The 21,628-nt window shown below is 42.2% G+C and overlaps 1 protein-coding gene across 1 annotated transcript in view; it reads left to right on the forward strand.

Moving 5' to 3' along the window:
* Positions 1 to 270: 270 nt before the first annotated feature.
* The window catches only part of LOC119170628 (cytokine induced apoptosis inhibitor 1), a 30,509-nt gene continuing 9,151 nt past the window's right edge, over positions 271 to 21,628 (forward strand). The window contains exons 1-6 of the mRNA XM_037421845.2: positions 271 to 354; positions 598 to 753; positions 941 to 1,075; positions 8,970 to 9,037; positions 9,663 to 9,780; positions 19,076 to 19,198. Coding sequence (XP_037277742.2) covers positions 600 to 753; positions 941 to 1,075; positions 8,970 to 9,037; positions 9,663 to 9,780; positions 19,076 to 19,198 — 598 coding nt within the window. The 5' untranslated portion in view covers positions 271 to 354; positions 598 to 599. The remainder of the gene's footprint in view (positions 355 to 597; positions 754 to 940; positions 1,076 to 8,969; positions 9,038 to 9,662; positions 9,781 to 19,075; positions 19,199 to 21,628) is intronic.

Genomic DNA, 21,628 nt, shown 5'->3' on the forward strand with positions numbered 1-21,628 from the left:
GAAATAAAATCATGAAATAAAATAGTGTTTAAAGTTTTGCAATTTGTACTGCGACATTTTTTCACCTTCAGCATGGTGATTTTAGTGAATATTTTCAAATCAATGCACAAACGAATGCACTTATGTGCCATAAAAGTGAACTTTGAAATCGTTTTCCGTAGCACAAACACATTTTGAAACACAGTCTTTGAAAAACCGCTCTCCACGATTATCAAAGGAAATATGGAGAATTTTTTTGCTCAAGAGAGAGAATAAGTGACTCTGCCGGTTGGCAACACAGCTCATTGTAGACGGCTAAATAGACAGCTAAATAGACGGCGGGTAGAGTGTCGCAGGCGCACAAACATTGTTTAGGTGAGGATCGCTTTTTGTTTTCGCTGTTTGTTCAAGGGCGTTTCACATTATAAAGCATTGCTGTGATGGCTGCAGGCTGCGGTAGAATATAGTCTACATGCAATGTTTACTTCAAGCTAGCAGGAGTCGTTCAGCTCATTCAGCATAGTAATGTCCGCGGCAGGGCACCGTTTCTTGTGGATTGCGCAGTTCGTTCTTTAAGCAAGTTTCTAAGATTTAGTGCCATTACTGTTATAATTTCAGCTATGGAACAAATCCTCAAAGTTGGAGACAAGGTGCTGGTTTTGTGGGAAGGTCATATCGACGGTGGAACAGCCACGGTTCTCAAACAGAAAGTTGCAGCTCTGGTGAAAAACGCTGAACTTTGTCATTTTGAAAATGTGGAAAAGATGATCGAGTGTAAGTATTGCATCATGTTCTCAGCTTTTATCTTGTTTTACTTTCACAGCAGTTGATGATCTCACCCATTTCACTTTTTGTCGTGGCTACCTCTTTACTTGCTGCGCTTGCTCTTCTCAACATGCCGCCGCTTGTTGGGTGTCGCAGTTTTTAACGATCTGTGCTTTCTTTTTGGTCTTTCTTTTAGCTGAACACCCAGGATCCAGTTTTGATGTCGTGCTCGTTGGGTTTGTTACGCCGAAGATGAGGCCGAGCCGTGACACCTTTGTTAACATTATCGGTTTACTAAAGCCGAATGGAAAGCTCCTTGTCAAGTTAAGTGGTAAATTGCATATTAATGCTTTTCGCAGTAGCATAATAGTTACCATTTATAGTTGTTCTCGCATAAAAAGGCTTGTTGCACAGAACAATAAACTGGTCAGCCTCTAGGCTAAAATTATTAAAGCCAAAATACTCCTATGTGTACACCTCGACCCACTCCCTGTAATAATGGTCTGTTAACAGCTGACAGTACTTGACAAATAAAATAAATAAATAAACTTATACAATTGTAATAAAGCAAAAAATAAACTTATACAATTGTAATAAAGCAAGCAAAGTTTGTAAAAACACAAGGACCATGGTTCATCATTAGCGAAATTGCTCTTGTGGTGTTATAGGGTCCAAGCAACTGTTTTACAAAATTGTGTAAGTAGATAGGCTACAGCATTATAAAATCCTTCGCACCATATCATAAGCAAAACACCCGCTATCAAGGTATGTCATCATCATCATCATCATCAGCCTGACTACGTCCACTGCAGGACAAAGGCCTCTCCGATGTTCCGCCAGTTAACCCGGTCCTGTGCTTGCTGCTGCCAATTTATACCCACAAACTTCTTAATCTCGTCTGCCCACCTAACCTTCTGTCTCCCCCTAACCCGCTTCCCTTCTCTGTGAATCCAGTTAGTTACCCTTAATAACCAGCAGTTATCCTGTCTACGCGCTACATGCCCGGCCCATGTCCATTTCCTCTTCTTTATTTCAACTATGATATCCTTAACCCCCGTTTGTCCCCTAATCCACTCTGCTCTCTTGTCTCTTAAGGTTACACCTACCATTTTTCTTTCCATTGCTCGCTGCATCGTCCTCAATTTAACCTGAACCCTCTTTGTAAGTCTCCAGGTTTCTGCTCCGTAGCTAAGTACCGGCAAGATACAGCTGTTATATACCTTCCTCTTGAGGGATAGTGGCAATCTACCTGTCATAATTTGAGAGTGCTTGCCAAATGTACTCCACCCCATTCTTATTCTTCTAGTTACTTCAATCTCGTGGTTAGGCTCTGCGGTTATTACCTGCCCTAAGTAGACATAATCTTTTACAACTTCAAGTGCACTATTACCTATCTCGAAGCGCTGCTCCTTTCCGAGGTTGTTGTACATTACTTTCGTTTTCTGCAGATTAATTTTAAGACCCACCTTTCTGCTCTCCTTGCCTAACTCCGTAATCATGAGTTGCAATTCGTCCCCTGAATTACTCAGCAATGCAATGTCATCGGCGAAGCGCAGGTTACTAAGGTATTCTCCATTAACTCTTATCCCTAACTGTTCCCATTCTAGGTTTCTGAAAACCTCCTGTAAGCACGCGGTAAATAGCATTGGGGAGATTGTGTCCCCCTGCCTTACACCCTTCTTGATTGGTATTCTGTTGCTTTCTTTATGAAGCACTATGGTAGCAGTTGATCCCCTGTAGATTTCTTCCAGAATGTTTATATATACTTCATCTACGCCCTGATTCCGCAGTGTCTGCATGACGGCTGATATTTCTACTGAATCAAACGCCTTCTCGCAATCTATGAAGGCTATGTATAGTGGTTGGTTATACTCTGAGCATTTCTCTATTATCTGATTGATAGTATGAATGTGGTCAATTGTTGAGTAGCCTGTTCGAAATCCTGCTTGTTCCTTTGGTTGATTGAATTCTAATGTTTTCTTTACTCTGTTAGCAATTACCTTTGTAGATAGCTTGTATACTACAGAGAGCAAGCTGATCGGCCTGTAATTCTTCAAGTCCTTGTCATCTCCTTTCTTATGTATTAAGATGATGTTAGCATTCTTCCAAGACTCTGGTACCCTTCCCGTCAGGAGACACCTCGTAAACAGGGTGGCTAGTTTTTCTAACACAATCTGTCCTCCATCTTTCAGCAGATCTGATGTTACCTGATCCTCACCAGCAGTTTTGCCTCTTTGCATGCTCTCCAAAGCTTTTCTGACTTCTTCTATCATTACTGGTGGGGTGTCATCTGGGTTACTGCTAGTTCTTATAGTATTAAGGTCGTGGTTATCTCGGCTACTGTACAGATCTCTGTAAAACTCCTCCGCTATTTTAACTATCCTATCCATATTGGTAGTTATTTTGCCTTCTTTGTCGCTTAGTGCATACATCCGACTTTTGCCTATCCCAAGTTTCTTCTTCACTGCTTTGACGCTTCCTCCGTTTTTCAGAGCATGTTCAATTCTCTCCATGTTATACCTTCTTACATCGCATACTTTACGCCTATTAATCAACTTTGAAAGCTCTGCCAGTTCTATTTTGTCTGTTGTACTTGACACTTTCATGCTTTGACACTTCTTAATTAGGTTCTTCGTTTCCTGGGAAAGCTTGCCAGTGTCCTGTCTAACTACCCTGCCTCCAACTTCCACTGCACACTCCGTAATGATACTCGTTAGATTATCATTCATTGTATCTACGCTAAGGTTGGTTTCCTCACTAAGAGCCGAGTACCTGTTCTGCAGCGACACTCTGAATCCTGTACTTTTCCTCTCAGTGATAGCTCATTGATTGGCTTCTTGCATATCAGTTTCTGTCGTTCCTTCTTCAAGTCTTGGCGAATTCGAGACCGTACCATTCTATGGTCACTGCATCGTACCTTGCCAACCACTTCCACATCCTGCACGATTCCTGGGTGTGCAGTCATTATAAAGTCTATTTCGTTCTTATTTTCGCCATTAGGGCTCCTCCATGTCCACTTGTGGTTTTCTCGTTTTCGGTAGAAAGTATTCAAAATCCGCAAATTATTGCGTTCTGCGAATTCTACTAGTAGCTCTCCTCTGGCGTTTCTAGTGCCGATGCCATCATAATCTCCTACTGCCTGGTCTCCAGCCTGTTTCTTCCCTACCTTTGCATTAAAGTCGCCCATCACTATAGTATACTGTGTTTTTATCTTACTCATTGCCGATTCCACGTCTTCATAGAAGCTTTCAACTGAAGCGTCATCATGGCTGGATGTAGGCGCGTAAGCCTGTACTACCTACATCTTGTATCTTTTATTCAGTTTAATTACAATACCTACCACCCTTTCATTAATGCTATAGTATTCCTCTATGTTGCCAGCTATGTTTTTGTGAATTAGGAACCCCACTCCCAGTTCTCTTCTGTCTGCCAAGCCCCGGTAGCAAAGGACATGCCCATTCTGAAGCACAGTATAGGCCTTATCTGTCCTCCTAACCTCACTGAGCCCTATTATATCCCATTTAACACCCTCTAGCTCCTCGAATAGTACAGCTAGACTTCCCTCACTAGATAAGGTTCTAGCGTTAAACGTTGCCAAGTTAAGGTTCCAAAGGCGGCCTGTAGTCCAGAGATTTTTAGCACCCTCTGCTGCGTTGCAGATCTGACCGCCGCCATGGTCAGTTGCTTCGTAGCTGCTGGGAACTGAGGGCCGTGAGTTGTTTGACGTATGCATGTGGGAGGTAGTGGCCAGATACTGCACCAGGGTGGCCAATCCTTCTATGGTGAGGGACTGCGTTCCCGGCGGTGGTTACCGGTGAGGCCGCACCCCAGGCCTCTTAATGCAGTTCCATCAACACGCGGATTTTTTTTTTTTTTCCGGTTGGGAACTGCGCGTTGTAACATGAGTGAAACATGGCAATCGTCTAGTAACTGCAAAAATGCCATAGTCATGACATTTTCAAATAAAAAAAAGGCCTCTTCATTTTGCACATACTAATTATGGAGTACGTTTAGCATGTGAGATGGAGTTTAAATACATTGGTATAGCTATCCCAAAAAATGTTAAATGACGCAGTATTTTGGAACAGTACAATATCTTCGAAAACATTCGTATCTCCGACACACGTAAAGCATAGACAAAAGGATGCGGACTAAGAGAGCATAAGACTTCGATAAAACTCGAATAAGGGTTGGTTGTTTGGCGACCTCACCACAGACATGACATAGCTATGTGAGAATTTGTTAAAAAGCAATACTGCTTACATTACCTTGCTTTTACAAGTGTTTTTCGTCACTTCGCATGTGCATGTTTTATCACTGCAGCCTATGTCAATTATCGCTTGTCATCGTGTCATCCTACAGCATAAACCAGATGAATCGCAATGCTTCCAGTGTTCTAGCACTCACATCTTACGTTGCATCTTCTGCTCACCGTACCCGCCGATTTGATATTCTAAAAATTGTGCCGTTAGATAAATTAAGAATTGTTTTCATTTTCTTTTCTGTTGTTGCTGTTTGCTTTTCTACGGAACGTGCATTTTTGGAATGAGCTTAATGAGTACTTGCGCAGACTCGGTTTTGAGCAATTGGAAAAAAGAATTGCAAGAACATTATCATCAGCCTGACTACGCCCCACTGCAGGGCAAAGACCTCTGCCATGGTCCACCAATCAGCCCTATTTTGTGCTTTCTGTTGACACGTTAAACCTGCGAATGTTTTATACTCATCGGCCCACCTGTCTTTCTGTCTATTCTTTGTGCGTTTGCCTTTACTGGGATTCAAACAGTTGCCCTTAATGACGAGCGTTTACTCTACCTATGTGCTACGTGCTCGGCCAATGTCCATTTCTTCTTCTTAATTTCAACTATGATATTCTGAACGCCAGTTTGTTCCCTTATCAACTCTGCTCTCTTCTTGTTTCTTAAGGCTACATTTATTTGTTTCCTTTCCACTGCTCGCTGCGTCGTCCTCAATTTAAGCTGAACTTTCTTTGTAAGCCCCCAGGTATCATCTCCGTAGCTAACTACCACCAAGATGCAGCTGGTATATACCTTTCTTTGAAGGTTATTGTCAGATTATCATTAACCCTGTATTTACAATTTTACATGTATTTTGTTAAATTGTATTTTTGAAGGTGTGTACACTTGCTATGTCTCGAAAACTGAAAGAGCAGTATTTGTATATAAGTAACATTATGTCACTTTAGGCGCTTCGCCCTTTCGCGAAACAGATTTTTTTCTAAAATTCAAGGAACAAGTTGCTATTCTCACCAACTCTTAAATCGTGATCGCTCCCCCCTCCCCCCTACGTGCGCAGCGCCGCCGCCGATCCGATGGACCCCGCGCCAATGACAGGCCACCGCCAAAGGTGGAAACACCAGTGCCTCACTGCCGGCAATTTCGGCAACGACGCACAGGTCTATCTGGCTCACTGACGCAGTCAGTGGCTGTTTACCCCACCACGCTAGTCTCTCTCTCTTGGCCTCCCCCTCATCCACGGTCCCAGAGCAGATCATGATAGTACCACTCTGGTTTCATGCCCTAATATTACGTTTTCAAGTGGCTTATGTGTAGCAAAATATGTCTATTCGTTCATTTCAAATAATTCCAAGTTCTAGAATTTTTACAATGATGGAGAAGGGATCATGAATGTTGGACTTTGGATACTTTCACAATTTGGCAAACAATAGTAATTAGAGATTGCATAGCTTCCTCAAGTTCAGTGTTTGCAGTATGGCTACTTAGAACTATGTAAAAACAAAAAATGTAGGAAAAAACTAATCACTTGAAGTCTTACACGTTTACCTCCATAGATACACATTTAATAGCTGTCACTGTCAAAGATCTGGACATACTATTGTGGCTGCATACAAGCAGGCTGATTCACAGCACTTTGAAAATGCACAAGCCAGCTGCAACAAAATATAGCAACCTTTTTTACACGAGAAAATACAGATAATCAAACAAAAAATTTACTCATGAATGCAATATATGGGGTGCTTCAAGAAATGCGTCTGACAATCCTTAAAGAGAAAGAAAATCTAAGCCTTCATATTTACTTTTCTGCTGTGGCATACACTTTAAAGACATGGCAGCAGAAATGGTAAAGAAAGTAAACTAACTTTTTAATTAGTGAAGAAGCGGTTGGTTCAAAAGGAAGAACCCGTTACCACCCTGAGCTTTCCAGAAAGAGGCCACTCATTAAAACGACACCATTCAGCCAATATCTTCACCACCAAAACAAGACACTCTGAATGAATGAGTCTGACTCAGCTTCAGTGCATGTTGGATGTACTCGTTATTATAGCGTGTAAAATGCATGCACGCCAGCAAATGTAAAACAGCTAACCGCAATGCAGTTATTGTCATCAACCATGTCGTCATTTTTACCATCCACTAGCTGTACTCGTTTGCACTTGAGCTTTTCTTTCACCTGTGCGTAATCCAATTCCATTGCTTCGCAAGAACTGCCAGGAGGTGCTTTTTTTCAAAGAGGCAACGGTCTCTTCGAAGTAAGTAAGGATTTTAACTCTCCAGTTTACCTGAACTGCCTCCCTTCACTAATGAAAAATCACTTTTGCTAATTATTGACATAACTAATGTCTCTAGCCATCTCAAAATGCCTGCTGCTACAGGGAAATTACTCTAGACTCTTGTTAATCAGAGCCTGAAGGAACAAGGAAAATGTTCTGTTCAAACAGAGTTGCATTTGCCAAGAGATAAACTGCGTTGCAAGATCCTAGCATAAAACCACACAAATCAAAGCTGTTCAATATATTGAGGCCCCCAGCAGTTCTATACCAAGAAATTTTCATTTACTAAGAGTAACTTGGAAGGCAGCATTTTTCTTTTTTGAGGGTTTTTAAAAGTTATTTCTTGAATGGGCATCAGTTTTTTGCCTTTCAGGAGAGGCACATTCTTTTTGCTTCTTCCAATTAAACTGTGGCCATAAAGATTGCTACAGTGACAGAGATATCGACATGGGAAACCTGGTCGGCACATGAGGCAGGCTAGGCCTGTGCGATACACAGGCGCACATTCTAAAGCCTGGTTCTGGTCACCAAGACTGTCGCTCATGCAGAGAGAGAGACTTGCCTCCGAATTCGGTGAGGGTGTCTGCTCGCAATCGGTACCGAGGCAGCTGCTCTTCTATAAGGCTCACCAGATCTACCTCGGCACCGTTACTGCTACTCAGATCTGTGAGGGTGTACCGGTCATCAAATATACTCTTTAGCACTGCTTTGCCGTGCCATCAGGAGCACCGGAAATCGGTGGTCGGGGCTTAGTAAGGTTTCAGCTGGGGCATGTTGGTATGGCATCATTCTGCTTACTGAGCTCTACTGTTGCTCTAGGCACAAGAGTCTTTTGTTAGGCATGTATGTCTTTTGTTAGGCTTTGTTAGAATACACCGTCATCCTTTGTGAAAGGAAACACGGGAGCCCGTGGCCTGTGCTCTGCAACGGTTGCCCATAGCTCCATCAGCCGACAGCAAAAAGGAACACATCCACTTTTGGCGTCTATTGCCAAACAAGGCGTCATCTATTGTGAAACAAGATAATGAGTCATGGCTGCTAGATTACGTGCCCTCTCCACTCGTGCAACAGGTGATGCCTGCAGTGCATGATCCGCTGCTAACAAATCTAACGTGGTGCGTGAGCACGGCGCAAGCTGCAGGCATCGCCCATTACACTCAAATCGGTGTGTTAATGGTCTGAAAGACTTGCATTGCTGGCTTGATACGTTTGTACAAAACGGTCAAAACTGTTTTGGGGTCCTTGTAATTTTGTTTTCACCAAATTGAACATTTTATTATTTTCTTAACATTAGTAAGGTTAACATTAGCTGTTAAAATTTCTGCTTTTGATATTTCATGAATGTGCCGAGTCTGCATCACTTCAGATATTTTGCCAAGTTGAACAAATTTTTACGAACTCTACTAACCTGAAATTTCTTAAAAAAAGGTATGGCAGGTAGCCTTGATGTAAAAGACACTTTCACATGTCATGATATGTGGCATGGAACAAATTGGCATTATTTTTTTGCAAACATTTTAAATAAGGTATTTAAACTGAATCACTTGTTTTTAGGCATCAGATAATGTATTGAAGAATAGTATCCCACGTAATCGCTTTTGAGTTGTATCTTGAGGAAGACTACAAAAAGCAAAGTATCCAAGTGGACACTAGAGGACTGATGGGTTGAAGCATTTTTATTGATTTCTTGCAGGAGCAGGTCTGGATTCTGGCAGCCTCGTTTACAACATGAAGTTGTCTGGCTTTATTGATATATCCCAGGTACAAAATGTTTAAGTGGTTGTACATACGATTGTACCTGATATTGCATGACATTGGATGTGGTAATTTTAAAAATAGCTTAGTGTGAACTGTGTAGCTGTTTGCACTAAAATCTTGCCTGAGTATTATATATATTTGTGCACACATACCTACAGAGTTGCTGAGATTCCCCCCCCCCCCCCCCATGCCATCACTTTTTTTTAAAGTTATGCCATGAGGCCGATTCTAATAAAAGGATAAATGTAACTTAATTGTTGACATTTTGTATGTGTACTGCAACACTTGAACATTCATAATTTTTTTTTGTCTTTTTGTTTTACAAATATATTTGCTTGCATGTAGCCCCATATAAAGCTTTTTATAGAAGTTTTACTAAATATCTATCAAGTTTTCTTGCCGTAAACAAATATGGCTTATTTTTAGACTGCCTGCAGTGTGGTCAAAACCTATTTTAAAAAGGTTTAATATATCATCACTTAGGCACAGGTAACTATGCAGCATATACTGTTGTTTTGTGGCATAGTAAGGCACAATCTGTAGTAAAAAACAATGTGATTTTCTTATGTGGCACCATCTAGCTGCAGTAGTTTTGATCTCATAAAATTTTCTTTCATTATGCCTGTAGAATGTGAACAATGATGACAATGTGGAAATAACTTGTTCAAAGCCAAGTTATGAGATTGGGTCTTCATCAAAGCTCGCATTTGCTGGTTCGTCCACTGGAAACCAAGAATCCTGTTCAGGTAATGAAGCATGGTAACCTAGTAAAAACAGGCCATGCAGCTAGTGTAGATTTTGTTATGCTTATGATATCGAAGTTTTAAAATGGAAAATTCAATTGTTTGCATGTGTGATAAATTGAGAATGTCTTACATTTCTAAATATGAAAGCAAGACGGGCAAGTATGATGTTGTACTTGCACATAGAGTAGTATGAATCATAAAATGCTTGCATATATGCATGCCTTCGAGCACTTTGAAAATAAAATTAAGAGTGGTTGCAGATGAAAGAACAGTGGTAATAATTGTTATGATGCTTTTTATGTAATTGCCGGTTTACATGTATTAGTGTGCTAATGTTCAATAAATTGGTAGACCTCAAGAAATGAAGTGTTACATTTGCACACAGTGCTGTTCTAAAAGCTTGACGATGCTTAAGCTAATAAGTTTTTATGAGACCTTAGGATGACTTTTTGAAATATTTCATAAGCGTTATTGTTAGGCTCACCATTTTTACTAATGGCTTTTTTTTTTAACTCCACACATAGTAATCTTTTAGCACAAAATGTTTCTGCAAGAAGGTGTTAAGTTGTATAAAACCATTTTTATGATGTGCCTGATTCGAGGATTAACGATTATAAAAGGGGAAAATTTTTTTCGAGGGGCTCGTTTTTTTAGGCACAAATAAATAAACAAGCAGACAACTAGGCCAAGGAAAGCAAAATAGTCAGAATTGTTATTTTTAACTGGTTTATTATGATATCAATTGCAATTTATTAGACAGATAAGGAATTGATAAATTTGGGTTGTCATAATGAATTTGCAGTTAGTGCAACAATATGTTTACTATATTCACTATTTGTTATGTGTTTATACCTTTAATCGGTTGTTCTGGAGAAGCCCAGAAGGTAAAGGAACATTTGTGGAAAAGAAAATTGTGCTCGTTTTTTTTTTTTTTTTTCGTTAGCTCCAGGTTTGGTCTCTGCCCGTGCAAGTTATCTTTTTGTTCACTTTTATTTGTTACATTTACATTATAATTACCTCTAATAACATCTGCATGTTCCTTGGTGTGATTGTCTCCGAGATCTCATTAAAATTCATCTCTTTGTAACATGAAGCTGTGAAAGGAATTCATATGGTTTCTTAGAAAGAAAGCTTTGTGGTTTTCTTAATCATACAGTTGAGTGTGTCACATTTATTTCATTATTGGCAGATATCAGTGATAAACACTTTATTTAGTTCTTTTCATAGAAGATAGCCGTTTCAATTTTGAAAAATTGTTATTTGTCACACTCCAGGGATGCCAAGTATGGAAAACCAATTTGGGATGTTTTTCAGAGTGTTTCTTTCGTTGATTCATTGATAAGAATTGCAAATCTTAGTAGATAGTATCTTAGTACATATGGTGCGGCATAAAATAATTTTTTGATATCCTTGTCCATACCTGCCAAGTCTCCCGGATTGGCCGGGACACTCTCAGATTTCGACTGTTTCTTCCCTTTGTACAGTTGTCATGAAAATCTCCCGGAAATCAAAATTTCTATGCGTGATCTGGCCGCATTGACAAAAAAGCAGCTCAATCTGCTGCAGTCTTTTCGAACCTGCCCCATTTTATTATAGATGAGTTTAAGAGGCGTTAATCTAAACGTAGAGTAGGATCTTTGTAATGCGAAAGTGCGGCAGACAGGAATTCGTGAGTGAATGAATGAAACCATGTTTATTCCACTATGTTCATGCCAAGGGCGCTGCGGTGAACCGAATTCTTGTAATTCCCCAGCAGAATTCCACTAAGTCTGTTGGGCCTAAATTCCAATGTTCCGAACACATTTCCTAATCGCGGCGGGTGATACAAACCTTAGTACAGAAACTGTCGAACGTAGGCTGAGAGCAGCATACTCGAAGCTTCAGAAGTACACGTGCAACTGGCGCATGCACTGTCTTTTACAGTGCGTGAAACCGCAGTCGTGGCAACGCGATAGTGAACTACGAGCTGCGAGACCACGCAGCAGTAGAATAAAGGCAGTAAATACGTAAAACAAAAAAGTCAGTTTTGCCGCAAGGGCGAAGCAATGAATGCGAAAGCAAAAACTTTGAATGCCACGCTGAGAACGGCAAGCAGATAGAAACGTGCAGCATGGTGCTCACGCACAAATGACGCACGAAAATGATATGCACAGGATGAGAGTGAACTAATGTTTACCGCTCCACTTGTAATGCACTGTTTAAACAAAAATGATGCACGATATATAGTCACTGGTACAGATGGGTATAAACAAGTGTCCCAGTTATTATCCCTTGCTGTGTATGAAAAACGTGCTCTTTTCGCAAACGTGCAGAGACTGAAGTGACCTTTGTGGGCCCGGCAACTAGTGCAATCATTCCGGTGAAAGCCGAAGGCACGCGATTGTCCCACCAAAGGATAGGTGCGCGCACACAAGCATCTAACCCCCCTCCTCAATTCACGGCGCAAAGTACACGTGAGAGATAAGCGCGCGACGGCGCATCACAACAAGCTAGACACCGAGCGTGTGCGGCTGTTTTTTTTCTTTCTTGACTGTTCATACGCGTATACATATACGGTGAATGACTGGGGCGATGGCAAAAAAACCAGCCTAGATGGTCTACATAATTGCTATCGCAATAAACAGGGTCTAGACGAGTTGTGGTGTTCCTGTCAAAAGAATCTAGTAGTGAGTAGTAGTTTTGACCCATGCTTTTGCGGCAGCCAGCTGCGCCATCCCGTTTGTTCACATGTGTCCCAGGAAGACATACACGCGCATTATTTTGATGGAAATAGATTCTGCTAGTTGTGTTGATGCTTTGAGACACTCACCTTAGTGGGAAACCCTACCCTGTGATTGGGACCCCCCTCTTGTTTTTCGCAATGTTTTTTTCTGTTCAGCCCCCCCCCCCCCCCCAGTTGCGGAAATCTCCCGGATTCAGAATCCTTGAACTTGGCAGGTATGCTTGTCTGTGGTGGGCAGCATGTCTGTGGTGGTCTAGACATGTTGTTCAATGGCAGTGTTTGAATAGACCAAGCTGCGGCACAGAGTTGCAAACGGTAGTCATATTTACTGAGGTACAGAGCTTCCCACTTTAGTCTTGCAGATATGTGAGAACCACGATAATGCAAAAGTAACTGGAAAGATGATGGGCAAAGCATCATATATAACGTGTAACATGTGTGTAACATCATCCACCCTATGGAAATTTATTATTTTACGTTTTACTTGTTGCTCTTAGTGTTCAGACTACTGCACGTGAAGTGACTGATCTCTCATTTCAAATTGCTTTGAGTCTTTGGTTGTGGCGAAAATGAAATGGTTTGGTCATTTTTTATGAGAGCATACCACAGTATCATAGTTGCTATAGCGTTCTACTGCTGAGGATGAAGTTGGGGGTTCCATCCTGGCTGTGGCACGCACATTTTGATGGTGGCTAAGTGTTAAAGTGCTTGTGTTTTTGAGTTGAATATTTAAGAACTCCAGCTTGTGAAAGCTAATTAAGAACTTTCAGTACGACATAATTCAGGAACTGCGGAGCTACTGTGGGATTTTTTACACTTGTAACGTTCAGTTCGAGCTTCTTGCTCGTGAACTCCCAATTTTTTGCCCAAAATTTCTTATGACCGTTTACAGCAATGACACTGAAACCATGACCATAGGGGTGTTCATGGTTGACCCAAAGTTGGAAGATTCATTTATACCGGCATTAAAATAATAAAATAATAAGTAGAAATCGAAAGATTTATGTTGTCTGATCAGGATGTAGCTCTTCAGTGTTACTGCCATGCTATCCAAACTTATCCTTAGTTACTGCATATGCGTCTTTATATATACATACCTGCCATACCTCCCGGACATTCCGGGAGACTCCCGGATTTTGACAGTGTCTTCCGTTCGTACAGTTGACATGAAAATCTTCCGGAAATCAAAATTTTTGTGCGTGATGTGGCCGCATATACAGAAATGTAGGTCAGTTTGCTCCAGGCTTTTTGCGAACCTATTGCATTTTATTATAAATGAATATTAAGGAGCATTCATCGAAACGTACAGTAGTCTCAATGACGTGAAACCGCAGCAGATACGAATTGGTGATATTCCCCAGACGATTTTTATTGTGTCTACTGGGTCAAAATTCAATTTGTTCCCAACACTTTTCCTAATCGCGGCGCGTAATATGAATTTTAGCACCGAAACCGTCAAACGAAGGCTGATTTTTCGGAAAGCAGCGTGCGCGAAGCTTTAAAAGTACGTGTGCGATCAGTGCACTCACTATCTTCTACAGTGCGTGTGGTTACCACAACGGCTGTGAACGAAACCGTGGACGTTCTTGACACGATCATGTATGGCGACGACGTTGCTGACAGTACTCCGAAAGTGTACGGGCGTACAATGCTCGGCCAGTCAAAGCAATGCTGCTTTTTGCAAACTCTATGGACAAGACCGTGGCAGATGCGATCATAGCATAAAACAGCTTAGTTTTGAAGGCATGTGCGCAGCCAATACACGCGGGTAGAAAACAGAACTACACTTAGCTGCAACCACCGCGCACAAAACCGCGTTAGCGGCGAAGCGATAGCGATCGATCTACGAGCTCCAAGGGCATGTGGCTAACCCAGCGGTAGATTAAAGGCAGTAAAGACGTAAAAAAGAAAAAAGGTTAGAAGCATTTTGGCGTTCCTGTTCAAAGAATTTGATGAAGAACAGAGCCAAAGCTGTGACTCGCCCTTTCGCTGCAGCCAGCTGAGCTGTCCCGTCCTTTCACGTGTGTCCCGGGAAGACACACTCAAGTTGTTTTGATGGAAATAAATTTTGCTAGTTGTTTTGATGGCACGAAATTTTGGGAGTATTTGCACACCCCTTTGAGACTTGTATGGTATTGGTGTTATCATCGTATAGCTGCCAAGTCGCCCACATTTTCTGGGAGACTCCCGGATTTCGACAGTTTCTTCCGTTTGTAGGGTTGCCATGAAAATCTCCCTGAAATTTAAATTAATGTACGAGATCTGGCCGCATTGACAAAAATGCAGGCAAGTCCGTTCCAGGCTTTTTGCGAGCCCACCGCATTTTGTCATAAACGCATTTGAGAGGCGTTCATCTAAACGTATAGTAGAATCTGTGATGCGAAACCACGGCAAATACGGATTTGTGAAATTCCCCAGCCAAATTCATGGTTTCATTGGGCCGAAATTCAAATGTTCTGAACACTTTCCCTAATTGCGGCGTGTGATGTGAACTTTAGTACCGAAACCGTCGAACGAAGGCTGATCGAGAGCAGCGTGCTCGAAGCTTAGGAAGTACGCGTGTGGCCAGCGCACACACTGTTTTCTACAGTGCGTGTGGTTGTCGTCGCCATAACCGCTGTGGACGAAACTACGGTCGTTCGACACAATTATGTATGGCGACAAGTTACTGACAGAACTCCGAAATTGTGCATGAGGCCAACGCTCGACCAGTCAATGCCACGCTGCTTTCCGCAGACTCTGTGGAGAAAACCACGGCAGTTTGCGATCATACATAGCATAATACAACTTAGTTTTGAAGGCACGTGGATTGAAAACAAAACCGTCTGCCGCAGCCACCATGCACAAAACCGCATTCGCGGAGATGCGGCAACGATCTACGAGCGCAGAGGGCACATGGCGGACGCAGCGGTAGATTAAAGGCGGTTAAGATGTAAAAAAGGCTAGAAGCGTTTTGGCGTTGCTGTCCAAAAAATCTAGTAGGAGCGAAGTCAAAGCTTTGACCTGCGCTTTCGTTTGAGCCAGCTGCGCCGTCCCGTTCATTCACCTGTGAAGACATACGCGAGTTGTTTTGACGGAAATTGATTTTTTTTGCTACTTGTTTTTATGATGCGAAATTCCAGGAGAATTCGCATTTCCCCTTTAAGACTCTCACCTTAGTGGGAAACCCTATCTTTGTGTGTTCGGCCACTTCAAGCCATTATGAGACCCTAACGCCAATGTTTTTGCTTGCGTTTGGGACTTGCCCCTCCCCCCTCTTGTTTTTGGGAATTTTTTTTCTTTTGGTGCTGAAAATGGGGGAAAATAATTCAGTGCGTCAATATGACTTATGGCGGTAAAACATTCTTATGCTTGTCACTAAAGGCAAATCTATCACAGTTACAAATAAAAAAAAAATGTCGGTAACCCCCCCCCCTTCCCTGCTTGAGGGTTTTACGAATTTATCTGTTGGCTGATATGGCATTTGGTCAAACACTTAATGTACAATCGAATATTTTGTAAACACGCAAGTGGCCTGAGATTTCTTAGGTAACGCTGATGTGCTCACCAGCCATAGTGCAACAAGCTCCTTGCTTTGTGAGCATTTGCATTCTGGCAATTGATCTTGTTCCGTGGTCATCTGCATGTTCAATCAAGGTATTTCGTCTTCCTTGAGCTTCGTGTTAAAATAGAGAAATTTTCAGTGGCTGAACTTTGGAAGAAATTGACAGCTCCATTCCGTGCATCATGTGGCGTCACATGATGCACGATGCGCCATGGCAAAATGGTGGTCGCTGGTGGTGGGGGGGTTTATAGCCGGAGACTTCTAGGGCTCGTTTTGCACTGAAACAATCTTTTGCGTTCCAGTCTTATGTATAGGCAGGCATAACAGGCCCTAAGATCTACTTCTATTTTTTCCTGAAAACTGCGAAGTGTATGGTGGCTGTGTCATGGCGTCTTTAACACGAAAGCACCCGACTAGCTATAATTTCTGGATTTTCTTGCATGCTGTTGGGGAGATTACACTCAGTGAGAGCCGCAGCTTGGAGTGTGTTTGCTTCACACCTGAAAGGCAAGCGCCAAGCTGCTGGTTTTTGCGAAAAACTGAATTCTCATTGCCACTGTTTGTTATATGAAGCTGGCTGCGGGCATACGCGGCTGGTTGTGTGCACGCTTCTTTCAAATGTAGAGAGAACATGAAGCGCCAGCAAAGACAGCTGTAAAATGGTATGCTGATATTTCTTTACCTCTGGTACCTACACAACACTGCATAAGAGGTAAAAAATGTGTCTCTGAATGTGGTCAACACCTCTGAAACTGTACAATCAATCCACAGCATTTTATTTGACGTGTCATAGGCTCGAGCAATAAAGCATGCCAAGAAAACTGGCCATAAAAGTGCAGAATGGACAGCTTTAAGAGTTCCATGGCCGCCTGTGACATCATGCTGCAATAGCTGCCACTTATTGGGGATCTGGTGCTAGTTTTGTACGCATGAAAAAGAGGCTATAAAAATATACAAGGCTCCGCTTGGCTTGTGAAAATTACCATTCCGTTTTCACCCGCAGAGGCACATGACAGACCCAGTGGTTCATATTGTTTTCAATATTATTGGCCGACCGCTTTAATGCACACTTGCGTCATGCAGTATGAAGGCCTCCACCAAATAAAGCATTACATTTCTTAAGTTCCAGCTCTACTAAGTTGCTGCAGATTAGCTTGTTGCTTGTTGCTATGAGCGAGCAGCCATGTGATGCTGTATCTCGGAGACACATGTCTCGTCTTGAGCAATGAGAAGTTATTCAATACCAATTTTTCAAAAACAAATTGGGCTGGTAGAGAAAGTACTAAAGGTAATTTACAGACAGATTTAATGTTTAACTGCAGGTTCTGCCAAACGCGTATTCAACCACTCATTCATAGTACGACATCCTTTGGTAGCCTGACCAGGCTGCTGGTCTGATATTCTGTGTAACGTGCGGAAGTAAGATTGGCTGGTAAGGTGGCGGCACTTGTCGGAGCAGATGTCAACCTCTTCGCGATCTTCGTCTCTGTTGCCAGATGGCATGCATGCTGCTGGGAGCACTAGGCTATGGTCTCTGAGATTGCTCGCAACCTGTTGGCGTGCAATTTCCAAGGCTGTGATTGGGCAGAGCTCAAACTGTCGAGTGTGCTCATGAGAGATCGCCAGGGATGCCAGCATTTCTCATGAGTTGAGGAGGCACGGCAGGGATGAAAAGGAGGGTATGATATAGTTGTCCATAGTGGCCTTTCTACACGGTGTGCTACCAAATTTGTGGTGCAAATGATTTGACGATGCTCTCGCCTAAACGTCGACAAAACAAAAAAATCCTTTCATGGTCCCTTAAGGGAGAAGATTTCTTATACGACACCTTCAAAAGAAGGGTCTCAAAATGTCTGTTGTACTTCTATTTGAGCTTGTATTGTTGTGTATGACCATGATTGGAGGTACTTCCACTGTGTACTAATAACTTTGTGTGAAGGATTTTTACACGCAGAGAGCCCATGTGTAATGTGTGTTCCAAGCTCGTTGTAGCTTGTATACAAGGTGTCGAATTGCTAAGCTGTATGTGAAGGATTTTTACATGCAGAGAGCCCATGTGTAATGTGTGTTCCAAGCTCATTGTAGCTTGTATACAAGGTGTCGAATTGCTAAGCTGTATGTGAAGGATTTTTACATGCAGAGAGCCCATGTGTAATGTGTGTTCCAAGCTCATTGTAGCTTGTATACAAGGTGTCGAATTGCTAAGCTGTATGTGAAGGATTTTTACACGCAGAGAGCCCATGTGTAATGTGTGTTCCAAGCTCGTTGTAGCTTGTATACAAGGTGTCGAATTGCTAAGCTGTATGTGAAGGATTTTTACATGCAGAGAGCCCATGTGTAATGTGTGTTCCAAGCTCGTTGTAGCTTGTATACAAGGTGTCGAATTGCTAAGCTGTATGTGAAGGATTTTTACATGCAGAGAGCCCATGTGTAATGTGTGTTCCAAGCTCATTGTAGCTTGTATACAAGGTGTCGAATTGCTAAGCTGTATGTGAAGGATTTTTACACGCAGAGACCCCATGTGTAATGTGTGTTCCAAGCTCATTGTAGCTTGTATACAAGGTGTCGAATTGCTAAGCTGTAGTATGCGAGCTCCATTTTGGGCCATGGCAGCCTCATTTCGATGGGGGCAGGATGCAACACCTGTGCACCTAGATTCCAGTGCGCATTCCTTGTGGTCCAAAACTTTCACCGACCTTCAAATCCTTCTGGTCCGAAAATATTTCACGAGTTTTAGCCACCTTGAAAGAAAACAGCTGTACAAGAAAAACTCGTCGGATGTTACTTTTCGCAGTTTATGTTGTTCCTAAGTCTTGCAGCAATATTTGGGCAGCTTGTTGTGCCTTACAACAAAATGCTGTGGCATTGTTGCATTGTCAGGAGGGGCCCAACTGTGTATCGCAAAGGGTTAAAGAACTCCAGATGGTTAAAATCAATTTAAAATCCCCCATTAGGGCATGCCTAAGAATCATATCATGGCTGTGGGATTTAGCACCTTGTTTGTAATGACGTGTCTTTTATATCTGCAGATGTAGGCAAGATTTGGTCATTGTCTGCACAAGACATGCTTGATGGTGAAGTAGACCTTGTTGATCCAGACCAACTGATTACTGAAGAAGACTTTAAAAAACCAGACCCAAGTGATCTCAAAGGCAAGTCACCACCAATGAGAAGCAGAGGCGTATATAACAGATTGCTATAACTCTTGCTTGTAATGACCAGAAAGCATTTGATGCCATTTGCAGTGGCAGTTTTAATACATGGTGAAATGCTTGTGAAGTATTTATTTATTATTTGTACATTTGTATGTTGGTAAAAGTCATCATAAGGATAGCTTAGTATTGGAACGGTACGAATAGAAAAATTTGGGGTGTGAAGCGAATTTGAATATAGAAGTATGGGTTTGAATCGAATTGCATAGTTTTATAATATTTCTAGGTTATTTTTTGAGTACTTTAAAGTGAAATTGCTGAAAAAAACGTTGAAGAGAATTCATAAGCATATTCTTAAGACATAGCAATATGAAAGTGTCTCTTTTCACCTGGGTTGATAAAGCGCTGGCGGGGTAGTGTTTTATGGTTGTGTTACTAAGAATGAAGCGATGCAAAGGCTGAATTGCATTTATGAACGCGATTCGGTGCAACCAAAGTGTTGTCTACTCGTGACTTGAAAGACAACGATGCTATTTTCTCAGCCTCTCCTCTTCTTGCAGGCCAACTGATGTGTTGGACAAGGGTGTACTTCTCTGGAGTTCAAAATCTGCCTCTTAGGCGTCAATATTTATTAACACCTGAAATTTTGGATGCTGAAAATCTTTGGTATCCAGTTTTTCAGTCTGTCTGCCAAATATCAGGTCAATGACAGCACTAATTGAGCCCACACTTCTGCCATTTCCTTCATCTCTGTGTTAGAACAAGAGTTTTCTTGAGTCGATCCACTTCCAACCGTAGCGGAGGTTGAAAGGGAGCTTTGCAGCAACATGTGTGATGAGGTGAAGCATATTGAAAATTTGTAAGGGCTACCTTCAAGTGTGGCAGTTTGGGCTAGTTGGTATGACATGACAAATGAGATAGCGCGAGAACAGAACGACGACAAAGAGCTTGTGTTCTTCTTGTCTTTTGTCGTCGTTCTGTTCTTGCGCTATAGCTACCTTCAATTTTACGTTGATTGCGTCTAAAAAAAAATAACCGTAGCGGAGCTTAAAAGGCAGCTTTGCCACAATACAAAAGTGTGATGATGTGAAGCACATTAAAAATTTGAAGCTGTCACTTCTAATTTTCTTATTACCTTGCTTATTCAAATCGATCACCAGTGATCTACGCTTTTGGTCACAGCTTTTGGCATGTTTATTAGGTTCTCATGCACTCAGAACTTCTGGTAGTTAGTCCAGCCAGTCAACTTTCAAGATCGATTTGAATTAGCCCGTTTTGGCAACATGGTGATTTTCGACAGACTTTTACGTGAACTAATCTGTGCGTTTTGTTGGGAAAATGCACTAGGTTGGTGAGCTGCGTGCTCTTTGTGGTTATGCTACAGTAACATCAAAGTTCTGTTATCAAAAGACCCATTTCATGTTAAATATCAAATTAAAGTGTTAGTTTGGTAATCTGACAGTGTTGAGCAATAATAATTGCCAGAAATTTATGCCATCTATTCAATAAAGAGCTGTTGCAAGGAGTCAGGGAAAACTTATTTTACAATAATTATTTCCGAAGGTTCGCTGCAAATGTAAAGTGTTGAGGTGGCCTTCTCAGCCAGTATCCAGCAGGTTTGGTTTTGCTTGTATCGTATCAGACACAGGGCCGCATCTAGTGTCACTAGTCGCTCCTATATTGCCACGTTCCATTTCCCAAGTTTTTGTTATCGTCCCAAAACACCACACGATTCTCAGCGCAAACCGCGTCTGCAGTTTTCGAGAAGGTTCCGGACTGTAGTAGATCATTTCGATAAGATCACGCCCACTGTGCGAACGGTACAGATTGTTCTGGAACCTACGCCACCGCCAGCGATAACGCTAGAACATTCGACGGCAAGAGTATAAATGCCGACGCGCTTCGCCGCTTGTCAGTTGTTGATCGAAGGCCGACGCTCCGTTCGCCGCTATCAGTCCGAGACTGCTATCTGTGCGAGACTGCTGCTGTAATTGGACTTTCCGTTTACCGAGCACAGTTTCGCCCAAATAAACAGTTAAATCCCAACACGAAGTCTCCTGTCTTTGGCCACGTCACGACCCCGTGACAATATCGTCGTGGCATGTGCATGGGTGCGCATCTGCACTGCGAAAAAACCCGCGCTGCTCGAAACTGTCTTGAAACCGCATCTAAATTGAGTGACAACGAGCTTAGAGTTCGAGGATGACAGCACCTCAGCTTCAAGTTTTATGGCAATGATGTTTTCTATCAGCCTGAGACATCTGCAGCCATTCATGGGTTTGTTTTGTTCATGGCCTTAAGTTGTCTCCCCCACCACAAATGCGTAGCTGCTGACCTTTCTACGCAATCTGATAGCCACTTTGGTTACCTACGAGGTCCACAGGTCGCTGAAGCGCGGTGTGCTGACGCCGACTGCAGAGCTTCTTGCGA

This window comes from Rhipicephalus microplus, chromosome 2 (genome assembly GCF_043290135.1).
Source record: "Rhipicephalus microplus isolate Deutch F79 chromosome 2, USDA_Rmic, whole genome shotgun sequence".
Lineage (NCBI taxonomy): Eukaryota > Metazoa > Arthropoda > Arachnida > Ixodida > Ixodidae > Rhipicephalus > Rhipicephalus microplus.